Source organism: Phodopus roborovskii, unplaced genomic scaffold, assembly GCF_943737965.1.
Source record: "Phodopus roborovskii unplaced genomic scaffold, PHOROB, whole genome shotgun sequence".
NCBI classification, from domain to species: Eukaryota; Metazoa; Chordata; class Mammalia; order Rodentia; family Cricetidae; genus Phodopus; species Phodopus roborovskii.
The window spans coordinates 21,992,863-22,017,332 of record NW_026126563.1 but is presented as its reverse complement, the minus strand read 5'-3'; the positions used below and the strand labels follow the sequence as shown (position 1 = coordinate 22,017,332).

The 24,470-nt window shown below is 38.4% G+C and overlaps 1 protein-coding gene across 1 annotated transcript in view; it reads right to left on the bottom strand.

The window, feature by feature from the left end:
* Nucleotides 1–24,470, bottom strand: part of Asxl3 (ASXL transcriptional regulator 3) — a 172,883-nt gene that overhangs the window by 50,179 nt on the left and 98,234 nt on the right. Inside the window, exons 6-8 of the mRNA XM_051202076.1 lie at nt 21,933–22,050; nt 20,795–20,914; nt 13,000–13,163 (exon numbers count right to left, since the gene is read on the bottom strand). Coding sequence (XP_051058033.1) covers nt 13,000–13,163; nt 20,795–20,914; nt 21,933–22,050 — 402 coding nt within the window. The remainder of the gene's footprint in view (nt 1–12,999; nt 13,164–20,794; nt 20,915–21,932; nt 22,051–24,470) is intronic.

The following is a 24,470-nucleotide window of genomic DNA, read 5'->3' as shown; positions in this document are numbered from 1 at the left end:
CTGGGTGCACCTCTAGTGTGTATTTTCTGCTAGACTGTGAAGTCATGATCAGCTCATGAAATAGAATATCCCTGTGTCTAGCACTTTGCTCAGCCCACTGCGGTAAAACTGGTTTGTAAAATAAATGAATTCTTTCAATGATATTCATAGGTACCATTGAGAACATTTTCAATAGAAGTTGGATCAGACATAGATACGGATGTGGCTTTTGTCAGGAAATCTATTGGACTTTGCAAGCATCATTCTGGCCAGCTCAGGAAAAAGAACATTTTACCAAGTTCATGCTTGACGAAGTGGGAGCCTGGCACTTGTTAAGAGTAGGGACTTCTTTAACAAGAGGCATCTTAACCATATACTTAGTGACACATCAGTGGGCTAGGGTTTATTTCAACTGACAAAATGGCATCTATAGACCACAATGCAACCCTAGAACAAACACACTTCAGGAACATTTTCTGCAGTGGGCTCCTACTGCAGATACTATCTCCCAAGGAACATTTACAGGAAGCAGAAGTTGTATTTAGATGTTTAATGATGGTCCTGATCACTGAGAACTAGTTTTATAGAGGGCAAATTGTCAATCTGCTGACAATTATCCTCCTGAGATACCACCCTTCATTAGCACAAATTAGCTCATGTTACTCTCATAACTGGCTTCAGATATTAGAAATATGAAAAGAATTAAACATGCACAATGATGTAGAGATCCAAATACCACTCCTCATGCCTCCTTGCTTATGTCTGAGTCTTTATTACTTCATGTCTTCTTCCGTGTACTTTATAAGTGCAATTAGGGTGTTTTTTCAGACAACTACTTATTCTTTTTTAAGCAAGACTAGGGATTTAAAGGTGACTCTTTGAGTTTAATTATTTCTTCTTCCGTCAACCTTAATTTAGGAGTTTTTACATGATACCTGTTTATGATAGTCCACGGTTACCTTGATATGAAAAAACACTCCTCACCATGAAAACAACAGGTACCCTGCCATCTGAATTAGCTCTTACCACTGGTACTACAGTGCTGTCCTTTCCACTTTTATAGCGAAGCTAGTGGAAGGCTGTCCTTCATGCAAGATCCTATTCTCCCTGCCTGAAAAAAGCTGAAAGTTTTAAATTATACATATTTTATTAAATGAATTAGACAGTGAAGGGTAATGATACAAATATCACTTGGCAATATTATGTATCGGTAATAAAATATGGTATTGGTAGTGGGTTAGACATAGTCAGGGACACCATTCCATGTTGTGCAGTTACCACATAACATCTGTATGTATGGCATAGGGCATGTTTTATTATATGGAATAGTGTTTTCCTGGCTGAATATGTTTGTGTTCCCCTGTTAACCACACTGGGTATGGGAATGAAGGAAGAGCCCATTGTTGAATTGTCCATTATTTGTAACACAGTCTAATCTACCCATTATCTGACATAAGTCGAAGCTAGATGCTGGTTAATAAAATTGGATGTTAACCATGGATGAGTTAAGAAGTGAATAATGGAAATAAAATCAGTTGTTTGCATAAGTCATTTCCATATTATTAAATAAGCTAGGTATACCTCCTTGCTTCCCCTATAGTCTGCATGGCAAGAATGGGAATAGCAAGTCTCGGATTGCAAGGATATCGTTGGCTATGTATGATTTAGTATCACCAGTAAGTGATTTAGGCAAGGAGGAATAATGGGTTTCCTAAGTACCTTAAGATATGCTTTCAGAAGCAGGGGAAAAGCCAATGTGTCCATTCCATTAAAATAATTACATTTCAAGCACATGCTTACTCTTACCTAAAGGCTTAAGATACCAGTACTTTTCATACCTTTAATACATTTAAATTTTATAATCTTTTAGGTAAATTGACATTTCATTATATATGCTATTTGTAGAATAAAATAACAGTATAATTTTAAAATCAATATATACAGTATGTGGAGTGATCTCTAAGAAGAGCCTGGCTTATGGAAAATGTATGAGCTATTTCCATGGAGGAAAAAGAACCAAAAGCCCTTTCCCATTTGCATTTATAAAGGCTTCTTTAAATATATACACTGATGCCAACATGGCCATCAGAAATCAATAAATCACATTCTCGGCTGCAGTAAATGCTTGACATACACATTCATTTTCCTGGTCCAAAATTCTCTGTAAAAGGACTGTGTAAATGTTCCATTTTAGTTTAATGACATTCTCCACAGTTAAAATTATGTGCATTACCTCCAGTGAGTGCAGATAGGGTTTTAAAGTGCCTATGCTGTACATATCCTTCAGAAGCTAGCTAACCATTTAGCACACCATAGACACTCAGATACAGACCCAAGCAAACAACAACAACAACAAAAACTGCAAGGAGTTAAGAGTGGACTGAAATGCTGCAATTACCTTTTGGTCAAAAATAAAAAGCATCATTCATTGGGATGCTGTTGGGGGATGGTTTGATAAAGATTTGCAGACAGTCCTGTGCCGCTAAATGGAGGTGGGGAAGCTCATCACTTAAAAGTGACTCAGGTGACAAGGAATGACAACAACCTATTCATCAGCAGGCTTCAATCTGAAAGTGTAATAAAAGCCTAAATACAACTCCACTTTAGGTGACATTTATTTCACCAGCTGCCATATATTTTTAAAAGGTCACAAAATTGTTCTATGTAGACACACATTGATAAAGTGCAAATTCCTGAAGGAAGATTTGCCATGCATCATCAGAGAGTCTCTAAAAATTCTCCCACACATCTGCAGAGGGAGAGAGAGGCACAAATATCCAGCTGGCCAAGGAGTCAAGCACTGAGATATTGGAGGCATTTTTGTTTTAAATTTGGGGACTGGATTAAGGGTGGTGACTTTTACTTCCTGGCCAATACTATCCTGACCCTCTGAATTTTTCTCATTTGAGGTCAAAATCAAAGTTCTGTGACTGAAGGGAAGAATTCTGGTTTGTGTTTTTTTAATTATCATATTCAAACTGTGCTGCTCTGTACTTCAATACTTCACAGTTAATATACTTTTCTTCCTTGAAACCTACAATTTCTTCTTCCCACACTTCCATTTGGTGCAGCTCCACCCTTTCAACCTTACTAGCCTGACTGACGAGATGCTAGTCAGTCAAGCATCTCCCAAAGTGCCCGTCTCCCTCTCCAAAGGCATCCTTTGAGATTTAGAAAATTGTCTTCCTCTTGAGAAACCCAAGTTCCAGTACATCTGTTAACAAGCTAACTGCACACAAAAAAATTATTTAGCATTGTTAGGGTGAAAACAGGTAAGGAGAATAGCATTTACAATCACCATTTAACCTCATCATCAATACTGGCAACATTACTCAGTTGTCAATTAATTTGGTATAGAGAATCTTTATGCTGGTCCATCATGTTACTTTCCAACACATCTTCACTCTCTGATCAGAAAGAATCACTTTACACTGCACTTCCAAACTTAATTATGCCCTCACTCTTTTCCTGATCCCCTTTGATCTCAGGAATCAGCACACATATGAATATGCCTGTTTGTGTAAGAACATCAATGTGTATGCATATGTGTACACACACACACACACACACACACACACACACACTTTCTTTTTTTTTTAAATAGATTTCTTTTTAAGCTTCCCTTGTGTTGCAAGTTACAATCTCAGCTACTAGAAGGCTAAAGCAGAAGGATCACAAATTCAAAGCCATACTATTTCAAAATGCTATGTTGAAGGGATAACACAACCATTGCAAACATGAACTTTCAGCAGCAGTAGCTGCCTATCCCAGGGTTGCTCAAGGTTAGACCTGTTAACAGCCAGTCATGGGTAAAAGGAGAGCTTATGGGGCTAAACCTCTACTTGCTAAATTCTTGGCTGCCGATGGTTTCCTAGGAAGTAGAGTCATAGTCTCTAGATGTGCACCCACCGAAGATAGTTCCATCCCCACGGTCACTCAGATGGCCCTATAGAAACTTAGTGGGTATAAAGACATGGACATGGGGAAGGAGCCTGTAGGGAAAGTGTGACAGATATGAAAGAGGTAAGAAAATGTGGGGTGATGAGAGTCACCAGATTGCATTATATACATGTATGAAATTGTCAAAGAATAAAATTGAATTAAGAAGATGAAAGGCCCTTGTAAAGCAGAATTTGGGTTCTGATGGATGGGAGAGAGGTCATCTGACCACAGGTTACAACAAAGGCATAAGAGAGACTACGGGTTTACTCCCTGAGTAACAAAAGGAAGATGGAAGGGCTAACCACAGCAAAAAGTAGGGGCCTCAATCCTTTGCCCCTTGCTTCACTTTTCCACCAAAGCTCTTTATAAAATGTAAAGCTATCCATGCCATGCCTCCCTAAAACCCTGGGTCTAATTTAAACTGTTTAGGGATTCTTACATCTTCCAAAGCCATTCTTACAACTCTTCTTCATAACCTCGGTGTCCTGAACTGCTATCCCCACCTTCCGGTATAGCTAGACCTCATTGCCTTCTCTGTTCTATGTCCTGGGAGCAAGGAAGACCATGAGGGGAAATGGCATGAACTTGGAGTTGGAGTGCCTCTCTCCAAGATTCTGACTCCCATGATGGTACCTGGAGGAAGCTGGATAGGTCTGGGTCTTGCCCTTGATTGTGAGTTGCATGTATAGGAAATGAGACTGTTTGGAGCTTTATTGTAAGGGTTAATGGTTACATATATGGAAAGTTTGGCATTATAAGTGATCAGTACACTTCTTGACATATATTGTTGCCTCTACTTATAACATCCTCCATGATTCTTTGCTTGAGATACATACATAGCCCTGATTCTTTCTAGGCCCCTCTACCCTTAGTTACTTTAGGTCCCCATTGCAGAATACAAACATCACTCTAGCCTGAGTTCATGATGGCAGACTTTTCTATCTCTCTCAGGACAGGAAGTATAACTTTTAAACATTCTACCATCAGTGTTTAGGAGAGCCTCATACATAAATATCAAACTAACATTGGTTGAATATTTGAAAAAAAAATATATATATCTTATTCCTACCCCAAAAACTAGGACTGGCTTATGGCCAAATGATTCAACTTCACAAAAAAGCCTGTCAAGAGCCTGAAAATACAGCTTAGTGGCAGCACATCTGCCTCACATGTGTGAGGCTCTGAGCTCAGAAGCCAGCAACACAAACACCTAAGAAGTCTGTCAGTCTGGAGTACCAGCAAGCACAGATGGTTCACTTCATTCAAGGTTGGATCATTAAAGGAGAGAAGATTGAATCCAAGGTTTATAGAGGCACAGCCAAGAGGCAGAAAACTCACAGAAGAAGGTCCAGTAAGACAGGACTAATAGTATGAAGTGGTAGATTGATGTGGTAAGAGGAAATGCTTCCAGAACCCTCCTCTGTAGGGAGGATTTCCCTGCAGAGATGGCCAAAGGTTACAGCCTGCACTGGTCACACAGGGAAAACATGGGGACCAGATTCACTCTTCATTATTTATTTCATTATTTATTTCACTTCTGAGGCTCTCAAATAATCATAAAATACAGGGTTTCCCCCTTTTCCTTCTTGATATTTAAGGTCTGAAGTTTAGACTGATAAAATTCCCCTGGTTTTTGCCCCCCCCCCCGGTGTGTGTGTGTGTGTGTGTGTGTGTGTGTGTGTGTGTGTATGTGTGTGTCTTGTGTATGTTATGCAGTAAGGTGAGGGGCCAGTGTGGTACAGCACAGAATTACAGGCTAATGCAATGGGGTGGGAGTTGGTAAAGGAAGCACTTGAACAAAAATTTCAAATTTGGGGTTGGTAAGCAAATACCTCCAGGGAGGATTGTTCTGATGTACAGCTGGTTAGGATAGGGAAGGAGTCTAAATAAGGTGGGTGAGTAGATGGGCCTTTTCCTTACGTCAGGGCCAGAACTGAGACAAGGACTCTCCCATATGGGGAGGTTACCTGGCCAATGTAGAACAATGGCTGCCTATATGCAGATGACATCACATATTTAAATATATTAAGAGAAGCCAGTTTCTCATTATCAGAGGAGAAAGCTCGAAAGAGCAGCACTAGAATGAACAACAAGGTATTAGAGCAGTTTGAGTTCACGCTTTACAAGATAGAAAGCTGCATCTAAAGATCGATGTAGACATGGACTTTGGAGAAGTTACATACCCAAATCACACCTTTTTACATGATGCTCCTTAAAGCCAATACAAAGTTAAAGAGCTGTTCCCACATGTGTGTAGGTACATATGTATTTTGTGCCTACATGTATTTTGCAAATCTGTCCTAGATCTGCGAGAAGCAATACCCCAACTGTGATGAGCACACCTGTCATGAAATCTGGATTTCTGGATTCCATCCTGCACTAAAGGAAATCCTGGTTTCTTGGTGATAGATTTCCTCCTGGACTGGTACCAAGTATGCACAAAATAATATCAGACCACCTTGACCTTGATGCACTTAATAGGAAGGACTAGCTTAGATAATAACAGGGACACATCTGTGAGCACAACCTCCCCCAATGGTCTCCTGCTGCCCGATGTAAAATAATTTAAGTTTAATAACTGATTAAAAACAGAAAGCCATGAAGTTATACAAATATAAATTAGTAAGTAGGGTGTTTGAAGAGCAACAGGGTATTATATGGCTAAATTAACTTCCTCAAAAATACTACTTAATTTCAAAGAGGAAGCAGTAAGTTTTTCATTAGGGAAACTGGGCAGCAGCATGCATGAACACAGATTCGTTTATTGTCCCCTTCCCAAGTACTGCAATCTGAATCTGATCTGAGGAAACACTATACCAGCCCATATTGGCTTACAGGCTTCAAAGGTATGCCTGGAAGACTGATGTTAACTGCAGACAGAGGAGAGCAGCACCAACATTCAATATAGTTACAGATCGGTATGTGATCTTGTTGATCAAAGATGTCTCACTGGGACTCCTGGCTAAATTTGACCAGAGCTCAAATCAGAAAGAAATCATCAATTCTAACTGTCTCCCCAGGACTTACGCTAGGTTTATGAGAAGGATCTCCTCATGTGTTTTTATCATACATATATGCCTTGGTATTTTTTGTCCAGCCTCCACCGCCACCTCACTACTCATCTTCCTCTGCCCAAACAGCTCTTTCTGCTTTTCTGTCACAAATATTCCACTAACTTTAATATCTTAACATATTGGGCAGCCCAGAAACACTATGAAATACACTTTTTAAGGGTTTCTGGCTATTTTAGAAACTAGAGGAGGAGGAGCAGAAGGAGAAAGAGGATAAGGAAGAAAGCAAGGAAGAGAATGAAGGAAAGAGGAAGATGCAGAGGGTTATAAAGGGGTAGAAAGTGGGAAAGACAAGAAGAGGGAGGAAGGGGATGCAACAGCCCCGCAAGGACTGCAGAGTTCTCTCTAAGGTTTAGTTATGGAGCACCTGAGAGTAAACGGGGTGGAGGCATGGAGCTGGGGAACAAATGGAAGATATCCTCCTTTGTCCTGAAGTAGGATAGAAAGCCAGGGCAATTCCAGCGTTATCAGAAAGACCAAGATTGGACTCATTCAGGATGTTATGGCTGTAAACTGCATATGAGAAGGGAGAGGAACCCCTTAATCAAGAACCCAACAGAAGCCTCCCGGCAGCTGAAACAAGAGCTCTAGCACAATTAAAGCCTGTTGCAAAGGCTGCCTACTCAGTTAATATTCCCTTCATATATAGATACTGTTTTAAAGTGACAATAACCCAGCCTTAAGTGTTGAAGTTATATGGGGTGGGGACCCATTCCTCCATAGATGTGGTCTGAGAATCTCAAACTTAATTACGTTTTCAGTAAAGGTATACTAGCTTCTAGGATACCTATTATCAATTATTTAGGAATTACCAGTGATAACACAGTAGTCAAGATCCACTACAACCCTGTGTATTCCTATGTATGACTTGTAATGACAATGAGCAGAGAATCCCCTTTGAAGTCCTACTTTATTTTGAGTGAAGCCTTTCCTCCTAATCCTCCTGCTTCAACCTTATATTAAGGTATCTTTAATACAGTCCTCAACTCCTACTCATAAACCAGCTAATTCTGAAAGCTTTGCAGAGTTCAAGTCCCAAATCTCAACTTGTTTAGAGTCAAAGTCCTTAACACTCTAACAGAACTCCTTAGGCTGCCGGGGGTAACACTGGGGAGCTGTGTCTCCTTTACCTAAACTTCAAAATGCAAATAGTTCCCAGTCTCCACCTCTCAGCCTCCTGTCCTCTACCTAAATCTAACCTCCACATTGAAGGGGTTTTCTGTGCCCCGTGCCTTCTCTTACTCTTTCTCTGTACACCCGTCAATGCACAGGTTCCCCTGTGGACACTAAGATACATCACAATCTCATCAAATCTCAGAGGTGACAAAAATAATTCTGCCTGCCAACCTAGCCCAAGTCATCATCTACAGTCTCAATTTGAAGACAGCACCCCTTTCATACAGAGTGTTTTAATCCAATGTGTTTCAAAGGCAAACCCAATGTACCCCCTCTTCTGAAGGTAAGCATCGATTCATCCCGACTGTGAACCCTCTAACAAAACTTCTTGAAACAGAACTTCAAAGTGTCTCTGACCCTATTACAAGTGTACAACTTCATGGCAAGCAGTGAAAACACTGTCCTAAGAGCAAGACCTCATTGACTCAAGCCTGTCTGTGTCTTCCATTGCCTTGGCTGCAGTCATGATTGAATAAGAGACATGTGACCACAGCAGCAACCATGAGTGTGAATCTTGGGGCTTTGTTCTGAATAAATTTTCCCCATGAAGATGTGAGAAGAAGTAAAGATCCATTTTTTTTTTTATTCAGATGGTGATCCTATCACAAAGGGACTCATATTTAAAACAGCTTCCTAATAAAATTCACTTAGGCAAATAATGTAATGGTTGCTTCACAATACCTGAATCCAAAGATAAACAACAAAAAACATGTGCTATTGCACAAACCCCTATTATCTTATATACCTGAACAAATAAATCCCCTTAAGGCTTAAGTCAGTTAAGATGGATTTTTTCCCTGTTACTTGCTGTATAATATGTGAAGAGTAAATTCAAATGTCATCTAGAAGTAACAATAAAATAAGGCAATGAGAAGTAAATAAATTATGACTGGAAACAAACAGGCCAATGAACAGAGTGGGGGAAAGGCAGAAGAGCAGGAAGTTGAGGAAGCTGGCTTCCTGGCAGCTGGCAAGACAGATGGGGTACCTAGCTTTTTGTATTCAAGGATGCACTCAGGTGCTGAACTCCAGGGTTGAGGAGCCTACAGGGTTGTTTTAGGCTGATAAAGAGGCCAAAAATTTAGACTGTTCAGGGAAGCAAAGCATGAGAGTTTGGGTAGGAGTCTCCATTAAAACGCCTAGGGATTTTATGTAATTATAGACTCTTCCCTCTGCTCAAGTATACTGATGCAATCAGATTGCTCTCCCTTACTTTCCCCACTCATCTCATTCTAGCTCAGGAAACTAGTGTTTGTAGCAATCTGGAGTCTTTTAAGCTAAACTCAGAAAGCAGTACCATAGGCAGTTTGCATCAAGTCAGCCATACATTATTCTTTCAGGTGACAACATCAAGCCTGCTTGTTTAGAAGACACGGGAGATACTTTTTGTAGTATAACAGGGGAGAAAGGGAGAATTAGAGGTGGAGGAAGAAAGAAGAAGAAAGAAAGGGAGAGAAGGGAAAATATGCTGATGAGGTCAACAGCAAGCTACGTCCGTCCATATTCCCAAAGATAAAATCTTAGTTGTTTTCTGCCCCTTCAAGAAGCCTACACTACAGACAATTTGTTATGAAAGTAAGTACAGAAATCTGTCCTTTATGTTTCCAAGGCTAATGCCCAAGGTCAGACCACCATCTCTTATCACAACAACTGCACTGTCTGCAACCCAGCCCCACTTTGTCTCAACTGTCCTACCTATCACTCATGGGGCTACTGGCCCCTGAGAGAAAATCACCATTGCATATTTATCAGCCCTTTTTTCCTCCTCTATGTCTGGGCACTAAAATATCTATGTAACCGTACATGTGTGTCACTTCTCATTTAAAGAATCTTTGATGGCTCCTACTGGTTTCATACAAAATTCCAAGACTCTATGTACCCTACAGTCAGGTCTAAAGTTTACAGGCAACGCCAGTCACACAGAATCTACTGGAAAGTAATGTGGGCAGTTTGAAATGCCTTCTTCTGGAAGATGCTCTTTACTTAAAAATGTTTTCAGGCTTCACTTCACCATTCTTCCCCACAACATGGTGCATCTGAGTTAACTTTTCATTTTCAATGACTTCAGAGGACTTTGTGTTTCTTTTCTTACACTTCTGTGCAGAGTCATCTTGCTAAATTTGGTGTAAACCCATACTTCCATTAATCTTATTCCTTAATTATAGAGAAAGAACACTGCATTATAATATAGGAGTTTCTGCTGTTATGTGTAGCCACATAACTAACTCCCATATAGTGTCTGCATTTATCAAGTAAGCAACACTCAATGCATGCTCTGTAAATAGTCCTTGAATAAATAATCTCCCAAAGGGCTGAATGTTATTCACAAATGGGTATTGTGCCAAATCCATGTACATTTCTTCCTTACAGTAGCTATGAAATGAATGGAGTAATAGAAAGTGCCGTAGCTTGAATAAAATATCAGGTTCACACTATAGTCTCTTGGGTTACTGCATCCTTGGCTAAATCTAGGACAATTTGTTATTTCTTCATTCCATTAGCTCTTACTGTGTCTGTGGTGTATGTAGTGTAAATAAGATAAATCACATACATGTCAAAGTGGAGAAAACACCTGGATATGCCAATAAATGAACCCCCAAAGTATTCTTGACTCCTGAATCTCATTATCAGTCTAACAAGCAAATAAAATGACTGTCCATGGCTCCTCCCTATAACCCACTTCAAAGGTTATGAAGCAAAACTGACATTACATACTTTTGAGGAGGAAGAGGAAGTAGAGGAAACAGACAAGAGAAAGGAGTGGGAGGAAGATGAGCATCAGAATACGGATAATGATGACTATACCAGCCTCATTTTTAATTTCATTGCCAATTCCCTCACCCCAAACCCTCCATTGTTCCACTGTGGGAACTAAAATTGTATATTGATTATTCCTGATGTCATATTTCTCATGCTTGGCATTCCTTTCCAATACTGAGGAATTTCTTTCTTAAAATAACATGCAATAGCAGGGAGCCTCTTTGGGAAGAGGTGGTCTCAAGGATCTGACAAATGACAGGAGCATGAATATGATGAATGCTATTATACACATGTGTGGAGATTTAATAAGGACAATCATCATTTCATACAATCTGAATACACTAATAATGAACAAATGACAGGGACATGAATATGATAAATGCTATTATACACATGTGTGTAAATTTAATAAGGACAATCATCATTTTGTACAATTTGAATACACTAATAATGAAGGGAGAAATGTTACATAACAATGACAATTATATTGTCAAAAGCAATGGTACTATTAGATTACACTCTACTCAAAAGACCTCAGCTTTGACTGCAAGTACCTGAGGACAAAGCTCAGCCACTTTAGCTAGGTACTAAATGAATTTTCCAGAGTCTATTACTAGTGTCTTTATACAGTCGTTTCTACTATTCTTCTTAAAATGGAGACTCCTACCAGTTAAATCTTGGTTTTGTAATACTGGATCTCTGGTCTTGCTATTTTTCTATCCATTTTATTTCAATTCTGTCTGTATCTGCAGGTTAAAGAAAGACATCTAAGCTTATCTCTGATACTTCTATTTGTATTTGTGCTTAGAGAAGCACTGCGAGCTTCTATTAGTCCAAGTTTGTCTATTTCTCCTCAGGCTTTGGCAATTTGAAAAAGTATGTGCAACCAAATACAGTGTATTTAATCATTCATGACATGGGCATTGATTAAGCATTTACTGTCTAGTATCTTAAAGCATCTAAAATGTATCAGACTCATAATAAAAGCTTACGATGTTTTTCATTGTTCAACAGTGGCAATCCCCCCATGAGGTGTATCTGAAGTAAAATTAATCTCTTGGAAAATATGAATATATTAAAGAAATATGTAAAAATTTTAACAAAATACTAGTTACCCAAATGAAAGATATATGCAAAGAAGTGGGCACGTTAGTAGGAGAAGAAGCCATATAAAGCTATCAAAGTTATTCAGAAAGGTGTAGAAGAATGGAATCAATGTTACCCAATTGACAGATGTAACTATCTGTTCAATATATAAAATCCTAAGCACTCATACATTAGTTAAATATATGAACTGAAAATTGCAATGTCAGAATTTATTGAAATAAGAGTTATACAACAATGGATATATTTTGCAAATAAAAAAGAATCACAGAAAAATTTTTTCAAGATAGCACTTAATAACTTTTGTGACATTTAATAAATATTTATGTGAAGATTTTTTTCCTTTTCCCTCATAACATAATGGTTTAGAAATTAATTGATGCCTCTATTTACATGTCTATATTTGTATTTCTTTACTGCAGAAACTTTCTAAAAAATATATTCAAGAAATCTCTAGTTAAGGCAAAAAAGATAAAAGGTGATTATTTATAGGCACCATATTCTTGATGATAGGCTCTTAGAAGAAAATGCAAGCATAAACTTTAGATGTCATTTAGAAAGAATCAGAATACAAACACTAACATAATTTCTCAGAAACCCTATTTTTTTTCACCAAATTTCAATATTCCCTCCAGGCAATAGTGCAGTTACTTCAAAGATTTATTTGATAGTGGAATGTTTAATTTTTCTCTTTTCCTTTCCCAATGTTGGAAGGCTGAGCTTTCACTCTACTATAGTGTACTGTGATTTGAATTTTGAGTAGGCTCATTTCTAAGAATTTTAAAAATAATAGTTCTATTTTGGCAGCCTGAAGACCTAAACTAACAGCAGCAGTAACTAAACAGAATAAATAAATTATATACTACATTTTGTAAAGCAGTCCCCTGGGACACCAGTCGCCCTGACAACAGACCGTCCCCTGCCCTGTATGACAGGGACCCGAATGGGAGGAGCAGACTCCACTCACCTGCCTGTCCACTTCGGGAAGCAGAAGCAGGAGATACTGCTGAAAATGCTGTGGGAAGGAAGCAAAGGTGTGCTTGTTTATTAGTGCTCTCAGGTTAGTGTTGACGAGAATCGATCCAGGGGTCTCTATGTCAATGTCCTCAGCTTTGGTCCATTTCAAGTGTCCTGTGATAAATAAAGCAAGAGGTATGGATTTACTACAGTGTGAAGAAATACATGCATATGAACACATATGTACATATGTACTCACTGAACAAATATACCAAGTAATATGTTTATTTCTATCACTTCTAAAATGATTTCCAGAGAAGAAACCAGGAAATAAACCTTTATTTTTAAGGTTTATATCTATTTTAGTTATATTTCAATCGATACGTATTTAATCAAATTAGCACCAGGCCCTAATTTAAAAAGCCTTGTAATCATGAATGTCTTATTTTTTATTTGGTTTTGTTTTCCTGAAACAAGGTCCTACAGTGCAATCCAGGCATGCCTGGAGCTCACCAGAAATTCAAGCTGGCCTTGAACTTGGGACAATCCACATACCTAAGGTTCCTGTGATTTTTCAGACCATTTAGAAGCATAAACAAAAAATGTGGATAGGCATTCTGACTGTGCATAGAAGTCCCTGTGTTTCTGTTTTTAACTTATTGTGAGGATGGCAGAAAGCTGATATCATTGAGTAGAATATTTTTAACATAAGGGTTTTCAGCTAAAGCAGAACACCAAATCTCATGAAAGATGTGTATTCCTCATTCCCATTTAAGTAAAAATTTGTCCAAACATCAAAAATAAAAATTCTTTGCAGACATTTTGTACAAGAAATAATCATCAGTGATAGCCATGAGATGAACAGAAACTTTCTAATGAATAATAGAGACAGTGTTCTATCTTCATAGGACCAAGAGAAAATAGAGATCAATTTAGTCCTGCAAAGTACTTACTTTTCTATTTAGAACACCTTTCATTCTCTACAGATGGTATTATTCCTATTTCTAAGAGGAAACAGGGGAAACTGAGGAAGGTATGTAAAATAAATAAAATATTTAAAATAAAAAAGACAAAAACAAATAAAAAAAGCCAACTTAGAACTTCACTAGTAGCTGTGTTTTTCACAATGGCAATATCCAAGAATATCTAGATTTCTCAATCAAATTTCTATTCCTAAGGTAATCTTGCTAATTGATATTATTAACCAAAATCTTCTACCAAAGGATCCCTTCTTCGGTACATGAGTAGCAGCAATGGGAATGAACAGTCAAATAATTAGGAGTGCTTTTATATAAATACTAATTTTAGAAAATAAGTCTAATGACTAACAGAAGTGAAAGCAAAGTCAGAATTAATTATGAATATGAAAATAAGGTACGGTGCATGTGGAATGAGAATATGTCTAAAACATGGGCACTGGGAATGTATCTCGCTAAAACTCTACTGGTAGCCTCAGAAGAACAGAAAAAGAACAAACTTCCAAATTGATGAACAGAAGGAAAAGCATCAAAGGTTAGGCATTAAAGAAGAGGGAAGGAAAACGAAAATGAAGTGCAAGAAAAATCACAGCAAACACGACCACATTTTATATTAGATGTAAAATGTAAAAAGTCCAGATATCCATTGCTTTCAATAGATAGTTAAAAATTCTCCTACATAAGCTGAAAAGTGCTAATAGCAGATTTTAAAAACAACACAAAGAGACAACACAATATTGACTTAATCAAAACAGAACCAAGGTGGAAATGCCCCTGAGAGCGAAAACAGCCATCCATTTCATGTATAGGGGCCAGTGACAGGAGTATCTGAATAAACAGGGCAGGCTCAAGACATAGAGCTGAGAGAAGTAAGAAAACAACCTGTCGTTACAATGGCAGGAGAAGTCTCAACAGACATGGATACAAACTAACACATCAAATTAAAAAGTAACTTTAAAAAGACAGGCGGTTTTCGTAAATCGCCTATACTCATGCAACAAAGGCTACTAGATGTATGCATCCTGCTGTTTGTCACTCAGGAATAACAACTCATCTGACTAGTGAGTCTCAATAAACACTGAAGGACTAACATAAAGCCACACAGCTCTGTCCAAGGGAAAAGATTTACTTTAAGCTTCACCACACAAGGCCAGGCACCCTTAAGCTTCCCCACAATTAGCATATGTTTGGGCATTTCAAAGGGTCAGTAGAATGTCACTATTTGTAAAAGCTGTGTTGCTAATTTATTTTAAAACTCAATTGCCTATTTTAGAGCAGGAGGGGAAACTGGGAAGAGTTAAGAGTTCAAATCATGAATTCAGGAAAATAATCATTGAATAAAAACTCAGCAAAGGAGTTAACAATATAAACAATAACAGTGGAGATTCCTGTGGTAGAAAAGAACAGTGATGCCTAGCAATATTAAAAAGGTGGTATTTTTGTAAATGAAGCAAACAAAATTAGAAATTCCTGAGGAGAAACTGCATAAACATAAAGAGGTATAAAAACACAGGGACACAGTTCTAGACAGTATTGTGAGTTTTTTATACTATTGCTGAATAAAGATACACTAATTTTATCGATTGCACGTATTCATATGTGGGAGGGGTAGGCATGTATGTGGGTACACAAGCACATGTATGCACATTTGTGGGTTAACTTGAGTGGACAAGGGATGTCTTTCTCAATTGCTTTTCACCACATGTTTCGAGGACAACCTCTCACTGATGCTAGAGAATCAGCAATTGGCTAAGCTACATGACAGTGAGCCCCACAGGTCCTTCTGCGAAATGGGATTATAAGTGTTATGTTTTCATGGCCAGCTTTTACATGAGTGCTGGAGATCCAACTCAAGCCCTCAGGATGGTACAGGAAGTACTCTATCGACTCAACCAAATCCCAAGCCCTTAACACCGTAAAGTTTACACATTTCCTAAGTTAACTTTAAGACAAAAAATAAAATTAAACATTAACAGGTGATCAGTAGGCTTCCTCTCACATACATGCATACACTAAACAAAATATAAATAGCTTAATAATGAACTTGAGGTAGTGTAGGTAACTTTATTCCAAACTCTCTTAATGAAAGGAGAGGAGGAGGGGGAGGGGGAGGGGAGGGGAAGGAGAAGGAGGAGAACCACTCCATCCCTCTCACTCAAGCAGCACACGGTCATTTATGACTAAACTAAATAATGATGTATGTTGAAAATGTTCACCTAAGAAAAGCTATGTTTTATAATTCTGAAGAAAAGATGGAACAGCTTAACTAAATTTGCGCTTATGGAGAATGTTTAATTCCATTTTAATTATCCTCACCCATGTATTCTTAATTGGCTTAAGAACAATCCAATTATATATGATTGTCTTATCTCATTAAAGCTGCCACTACACATCTCCCTACAGTGCCTACAAAAGGAGAAGTATGAAGTCCCTTTAGTGTCTAATTCCCAGACACTTAGCCTAGAGGGCCATGGCAGCAGAGGCAGGCAGAGAAGTCAGGGGAAGCCACAGAAAGACTCCATGTTGTGGTAAAACTCAGGGGCCTGTGTCTGGGCAAGGCCCTGGAACTTAATCCCCTCCCTTAATGTACCCAGAGAGTTTTGCAATCACATCCCACTCAGACACATGCATTTGTGGAGCGAGAGAAGTGTGCTGGCTTAAAGACTTTTTTTTTTTTCCTGATGGTAACATGCTTAAGAAGTGGGTGTTAAATGCACCAAGGCAGAGAAAGACATGCATACACACAAAGACATGCATACACCACACACATACACACACAGGCACGCACGCACACACGCACGAGCGCGTGCACATACATCCCAGGTAAACAAGAGGAAAGGCCCAAACAAGCAAGAGTTCCCAATCAATTCTAGTATAGCCCCTGTCTAAAGAAACTCCCAAACAGCCTTGACAACAGACATTGCTATCTGCTCAGCCATCTTGATTTACCCAGGTTTTCAGTTTCAATGACTTTGGAGAGCTACATACAGATCTTAAGGCAGAGTTTTATGTTGGGGTTTTCATTTTTACATGTTCTACACCCGGTCTCTTTGTTAAGATATGTCCAATTGATAATCACTCAAAAATGGAAAACTCAGTTTTTTCCAAGAGATACTCACCGGGGATACAAACCACTCTCAAGCCCAAGCCCCATGACCAACATTAGAGGACCAATGCCAAACGAACTTAACCGGCAGGCTCTTTGTCTTATAAGATTTTGAGAGTGCAATACGTATTTTTCAGCCTTACAGGTAGGTCCCTTGCACATACATTATAGCTCCCATGTTTTGAGGTGATTCCTGTGTGTAAGAACGTGCTCATCACTTGTCTACATGTATATCTTGTGTTTTTTCTTTGTATCTTTTTCTTCTGTTTATTTTTGTTTTGTTTTGTTTCATTCCAATTTCTTTTTATTATTAGTTTTTAAACGTCTGTTTTCTAAGGGGGAAAGAAAGGGTGTGTATTCTGATGGGAGGGGAGATGGGGAGAAATCTTGGAGGAGCTGAGGGAGGGAAAACCATAAACAGGGTATATACTGTGTGGGAAAAAAATCTATTTTTAATAAGAAAAAAATTTCTGTTTCTTATTCATCCCCAAATTAATTAAGCTTATTATTTAAAAATCCAAAGTCCTAGTATATAATCTCTGGAAAAACAGATACTATTAAGCAATGCTAAACAACTTTAAGGAAACAGAGGATATTTTGAATAAGATAAAGAATTATTATCCAATTTTCATTTTTATTTTTCTGCATTAATTTACTTTTCAAAATATGAAATGTTTTTAGAACCCGCAAAATTCTAATTCTTTATTCCACAAAGATTAAACAAAAAAAAAATTAATGTTGGAATGAATCCCAGAAGCTGGGTTCAATGAGGACATTATTAAAACTCCCTCAGAGATAGCCATTAAAAGATTGGGCTTGTTTAGAAAAAAAATATTTAAACTCCTACTGTGTCACTGGGTAGAGGTACAATAAAGAATTGGTTTAAGTCAGTGACCCTGAATTTAAGTAACTTATATTTTGCCTAGGGGGGAAGATAGCTGAGATTTTCCACAGAATACAACATTGGTAGATGAATGTGATTTCATCCTTTGTCACCCAGAGAGAATGTCAAGCAAGCTATCTGGGTGGCAGTGACCATTGATCCAGGCTCACCAACTGCAACAGCGATAGTACATGCTGTCAGTCCTGAAGAAGGTCGGGCATATTTGGGTGCAGGGTTAGGAAGCACACTCAGGGATAAGTAGAAGTGACTTTTAACCCTGCATCTTAGCTGTGATATTTGTAAGAAGCCTTCTTAACCTTCTGGGCCTCAGATTTCTTTTTAAGTGAAAATGGAAATCATTTTATTGTATAAGACTAAAGAATTAAATGAGACAAATTACATTATCAAAAGTTAACCAGATGAGTCCAACCAATAGGCCAAGGGTAGCTGTCAATGGAGCTCAACATGAAATCATAAAGTCATTAAAATATTATGAATGCAGTTCTCAAGTATAAACTTCGTAGAGAACAATGTCCTGTCCCAGACTTAAAAGGCTGCACATCTGGCCAACCAGTTGGTTAATCATGGACTATGACTCTCTTCCTCTGCCCTAGAAAACAGCTTCATGATTCCTACTATTTTGTCCTTACATGCAGCAAAATTGTCTATGAAACTACTCCAGTACAAGTTTGAACATGTGAGATGGCCAATGGTGTGCACAATTACCTAGAGAAGCCGCTGGGCTGCCTGTCTTTCAGTTGACCCTCAGAGTAAAACAGTAGTAATTATGATTCTCTCTACTTTAGTGTGGAATTCAAGGTGATAACCACAACACACAAGATCCGGCAGATGGAAAATATCTAAGCCCTGGGGCTTCTGATAACACATCACAATCAAAGCCAGGCATGCCAAAAAAGATCATCCTAGATACCTTCCTTGTATGTCATTCTTTTGGCTGAGGTTGTAGTGGATTATTAATCAATTAATTAATTTTGAGATCATATCTTACTATGTGCTATGTAGTCCTGGCTAGTCTTGAACTCACAAAGGTCTGCTTGCCTCTATTTCCTGAGTCAGTCATTCACTGCCCCACCCAGCTCTGCTTTGTTTGGCTATGCAGTTATGGCTGTTAGGTTTTTCACTTAGACTTCAACTCCTGGCACAGGTCCAGCCTTGAACTCCCACATGCTAGAATTACAGGGGTCTGCCACCCTGCATGGATAGCATACTCTTTTTAATTAAATGACACTGATCTTTCAATCATATCTGGACTGGTCACAATACATGTGTGTAGATGTGGCTCAGATGTCATTCTGTACATGCCATTTAGAATTCCCCATTTTAAGAGTGACTTAGAGCACTCAGACTGGAAAAACCTATTAGTGTGTATATAGCCATGGTGATTTCCCAACACAAAGAAACACATTTGGGGTTAAGGAGATAACTATAAAAGCCTTGGAAGTGTCAAAAAATAGGTTACGGCACTCCTTTCCCACAATTAATTTATCTAAAGCTCCACCAGTCCTCTCCAAATACTTTTTAGTGAACATGTGTCCCGAGATTTAGTAAATTTTCTAGCATACAGTAGGCAGTAAATAAAACTACCAAATCAATAAATCAACCAGTTACAATCTGACTGGAATTTATCAAAAAGAAAAACTCTGCAAAATAAAAAGAATCCTTTATTGCCAAGCAGGTGCAGGCACAGTAAAAAAGTTCAAGCCAGTTTTTACTGACCAGTGTATCAAATATCCCTGTTTGTATGGGAGAGTTGTGGCTACATGTGGTGATAGGAAATACACACATGTGTAAGCATACACACACACACACACACACACACACATCCTTACATATCATGTAGGCATGCATGCACATATGTGCAGGTGGACCTCGGGGCAGACATGCAATGTCTTCCTTGATTGTTCTTCACTTTATCTTTTAAGGACAACTGAACATGCTGTTGTTCATTAACTGGCTAGACTGGATGACCAGTAAGCTTGTGAACTGCCTGTCTCCACCCACACTCCCCATTAGTGCTAGGGTTACAGACATACAAGATTATGACCAGAACCCATATAGCCTCTGGGGATCTGAACTCAGGTCCTTAGCATTTTGTGGAAGGCATTTTATCCACTAAGATATTTACATACTACCAGCTCTCAACTTTTGTATTGTTCTAGGTTGAATCATCATTGTGTCTATTCAAAGGTGAAGTCAGTGAGTCCAACTCCCTAAACAAGGCGTGTGTGGGGGGTGAGTTATAGTAGTCAGCCCAGGAAACATTCCTGTTTGTCTTAATTCACATACTTCAGTAGACTCCTTGCAGGTCGTTACTAAAGTAAAAGCAAGCATTCAGAATTAAATCCAATGTTATTAGCATAACCCTTGTCCAGTTAACCACCACATCTCTCAGGGATTGCATTTCAAGCATCTGCAACAAAACCCAAGGCAGGGCAATCCTACAGCAACAGATATGACAACACATTCTCCAATTCAATTTACCCTTCCAAGGAGCCTCATTTGACCCCAGTCTAGAATATCCTAAAGAGAGGAGGCCACAGTACAATACTGCGCGCTAGACAGAATCCTACTGACACGGGTAATTACTTGAATACACATCTCACATTTATTTTCGCTATCTTTATCCTATGCTTCATCCAGTAACATCACATTGTGTTAAAAGCTTGAGAGGCAACTGAAAAACTACAATGCTCCCAAATTGGCAATTTTTTTTTTGTTTAAATGAATGAAGGATATTTTCAGTTTCCTTCTTTAACCACAAAAAGAAAAGGTCTGTTTTTAAAAGACACACATCTGTAAAACGTGAACCGGTACTCACCTAAACCAGACTTTTTTAAGCGTTTTAAGTGCTGACTTGTTTGTTTTCCAGTGGGAGATTTTTGCCCATGTTTCATTTCTTTATCTGAACTGTCTGCTTCCCCATTTTTAGACTCGGATCCTAAAAAAGGAAATAGTTATTATGCCATTATCTTATTCTCCCTGTCCTTGACAAGAAACGTCTAAAATTGTTTTAAGAACCACAGATATAATCTCTTTCTTCTTCTCCTGAGTTAATATACCACCTTAGCCACAATCTCATTCCCGTATTGGCTATGAAGAGAAAAGGCCAATAAATCAATCATCCTGGACAAAAAGCAAGAGCACATGGCCTAATTGCATAGTTTGACATGCATTCACTGATCAAATAGCTTTTAAATAAAAGAGTTGGATCTTCGTGAAAATACATGAAGAAGCTTCAAAACTATGATGCCACTTAGAGATTTGATATCAGGCAGAGAGAAAGATGAAGGAAAAAGGAATTGGACGAAAAGGAAGGACCAGACCTTAATCAACAGCTTTATGCTGAAGCAGGGGCAGAAAATGTAAACAGTAACCCATAATGAATTTGACAGTTCACAGCTGATAAAGTGGCAGGAGACAAATTAGAAGAGCAGGTCAGGGCTTCACGGAGGCGAGAAGGATGTTGTAAGAACACAAAAACTCATAAAGGATTCTAGGCATTTGCAGTGACCACTGAAAAATAAATTCACACTCGAAGAAAAACTACTTTCCATGGTGTTGCACAACAGCATGTGGTCCAGAACGCAAGCTCAACATTCAAGAGAAAGCTAAAGCAAGACAGCAAACCCAAACCCACCAACATCAGGATCCACTTGCCCACACCTACTGACATTAGCAAATTCAGTCACTCGATGGCAAACAGGCTGGTGCCTTTAAAACACAGCAATTGGGAAATGTGCTGTAATTTTAGATCAACGAGAGTAAAAGTAAGGCACCCATCTACAACACAGATACACATTATTGATAAATTATAGATGTATATATAACACTGAACCTCACAGGAAAGTATCTTTTCAATTTTAAAAGAAATTGGGAAAAAATCCAGCCATCTCTCTTCGTGAGGAAATCTCCTCCTCCGAGGACCTGGCCAGGCATACACTATTTGAGTGCTTTACCTGAAGGCGAATCCGACTGCTCATCAGACACCTTTAATGGTGTCAAAACAACACGAGGAACAGTCTTGTTCACCATCATTGAGACTCCATTTCTTCTTTTCTGCTGCTGCCTCAGAGCCTATAAAACACGATAATAAAATATAACATAAAAATGTATCCACAGTCATTTCTGGTTATTGAATTACATGATCCACTCGCTCATGACTATCTTCAATCCCACAGAGCCCCTGACTTGTCAGGGTTCTTGGTAATCACCTTTGTCCATTTTCCCTCAAAAGCATAAAACTGAGCTTTGGCATAGGGGTTTAAGCCTGAGGCCGTTTTCAGTCTAATTCTGATAACAAAACACCACAGAACGGTTTATTCTACCTTAGCAGTGTGGACTGAAAGCCGGTGGAACTTGATACCAGGGCTTGCAAGTAAAATAAATGTAAAATAAATGTTTCAAAACCAGGATAAAAATATATGTGTCTGCACTTCTCTTGCAGGTGCCGTCTCCAGTGCGCTGCTCAGTCAATCAGTTAACACCGGGTGTCATCAGTATGTACGGCATGTAAGAACTACTGTATTGATGCATTCACTCAGCCGTGGGGAGCGCTGCACAAAATCACCGAACATGGCAGGAATCATTTATTTCTGTGAAGGGAATCAGTCCTAATCTTGGAAAGCTTGCAGCCCTTGGCTTCTGTCTGCTTGACTTTGGCATTAACCTTCAGAACACGAACATTACGGGGTTTGGGCAAATCCAAGAAAAAATAGATAGAATAAATCTCTTCAAATGGGAATGCTTTGTGTTTCATAAATGATCCCGCCATGGTGGTGATAATATAATAAAAGGCATTTAAAAGTTTTGAAATACAGTTTTATCTAGTGGATCGCATTATGCAGAAAATTACCTGTAATAAAAGGGGTTGTAAGCACACGAAACAGGAAAAGCCATTAAAACCTGAAGCTGTAGGGATGCTGAAATTCCTCAGAAGGTTGAGAGGCTGGCCACGGACTGGACCTAAACCTTTTCATTCCTGGTGTCTGTAATTTCTACTAACTTTACAATGTCTCAGTTATATGATTAATGTGCTTTGACCAACAGTTGTCACAATCCCCTGAAATACTGCCTTGACTGTATATTCCTTGGTTGTCAAAAATAATGGAATCTTATTTACATAGGCTATGAGCTGTATGTTTAACTTGTTGACCATAAGACTTAGCAATGGCATAATTACAGAAATGAGAAGTTAAACAATACTTAGAGAGATGAGATTTAAAGCCACATGACAGAAGGAAGAGGTGGAGAATTTATTATAAATGATATATACTAAAGATAATACCTTAGGATTCTGGTATTTATAGTTTTTGTGGAGTCCCAGGAACTGTCAAGGAAGCTGAGATACCAAGATTTATATTGTGCCATCTCACCTTAGCTTGCTGTCAATAATATATTTAGTGAAGCCACGTATGCTATAAAGCATTTAAGAATTTACTTTCTTCAAGCTGTGTATATAATTGGGTATGAATTGTGGAACATACTTGCATAAACCTTTCTTGTCCTTTATATGAGAACTCAAAGCACTCTATAGGTATTAACCTGACCATACAAGAGAGCTAGGCAAATCAGTGCTTCCAATTACCACTGATGTCTTCTTCACTCACTGTGTTAAGTCTCCATAAGAGAATAAAGGCAGCCAGGAAATATAGCAATGGATCTCTATGTGTCCAGGTATCACCAATTTCAGTTCCTCCTGGAAAAATATTAACCTTCTAAAAGTACCCTCTCTGTGTATGGACATGATGTTAGGGGATTATATTATGGAAGTGCTGATTAACAGTAAAAGAAATAAAGAAAAAAAAAACTAGACCTAATTGCCTAGACCTGTACAGACAGTCAAAAATGTCATCCTTATCTTATAATCCGTGATCAATTGTATAAAAATATTTAAAAACTTTCACCTACAGTTTCTAGGGCTGAGAGGACTCTACAAACAAAGATTTAACAACTGACAGAAACCATGGCAGATGGACTGAAAGAATTAAAGCCATGGCTATATGACTTATTGCCAGGTAAGAAATGTTAACATGGAGCCCATTCAAATGATGTTTCATAAACATGTAAGTTTGAACAATACCTCCCAACACAATATTTTAGAACATAATGAAATGCCCCACTTGGTATTGTGGGCAAAACAAACTACATGTGCATTACATAAGAAACAAAATTGTTTTAAGTATATGAGAAACATACACAGTTCTTTGTTATATCCTTGCAAAGCAACTATTAGGGTTGGAGGGATGGCTCAGTGAGTAGGTATACTTGTTATTCAATCTGAGTTTGAATCCTCAATACCCATGTAAAAGCCAGACATAGCCACACACCATGGTCATGTGGTAGAGACCTATTATAAAGGAATAAAGCAGGTTACAATAAAAGAAGATACTCAGCATCCTCTTCAGACGCATGCACCTGAAAACACACACACACACAAGCACTATTTAATTCCAAATAATATCAGAGGGTATATAACAAAAACGGGGTCATGTCTG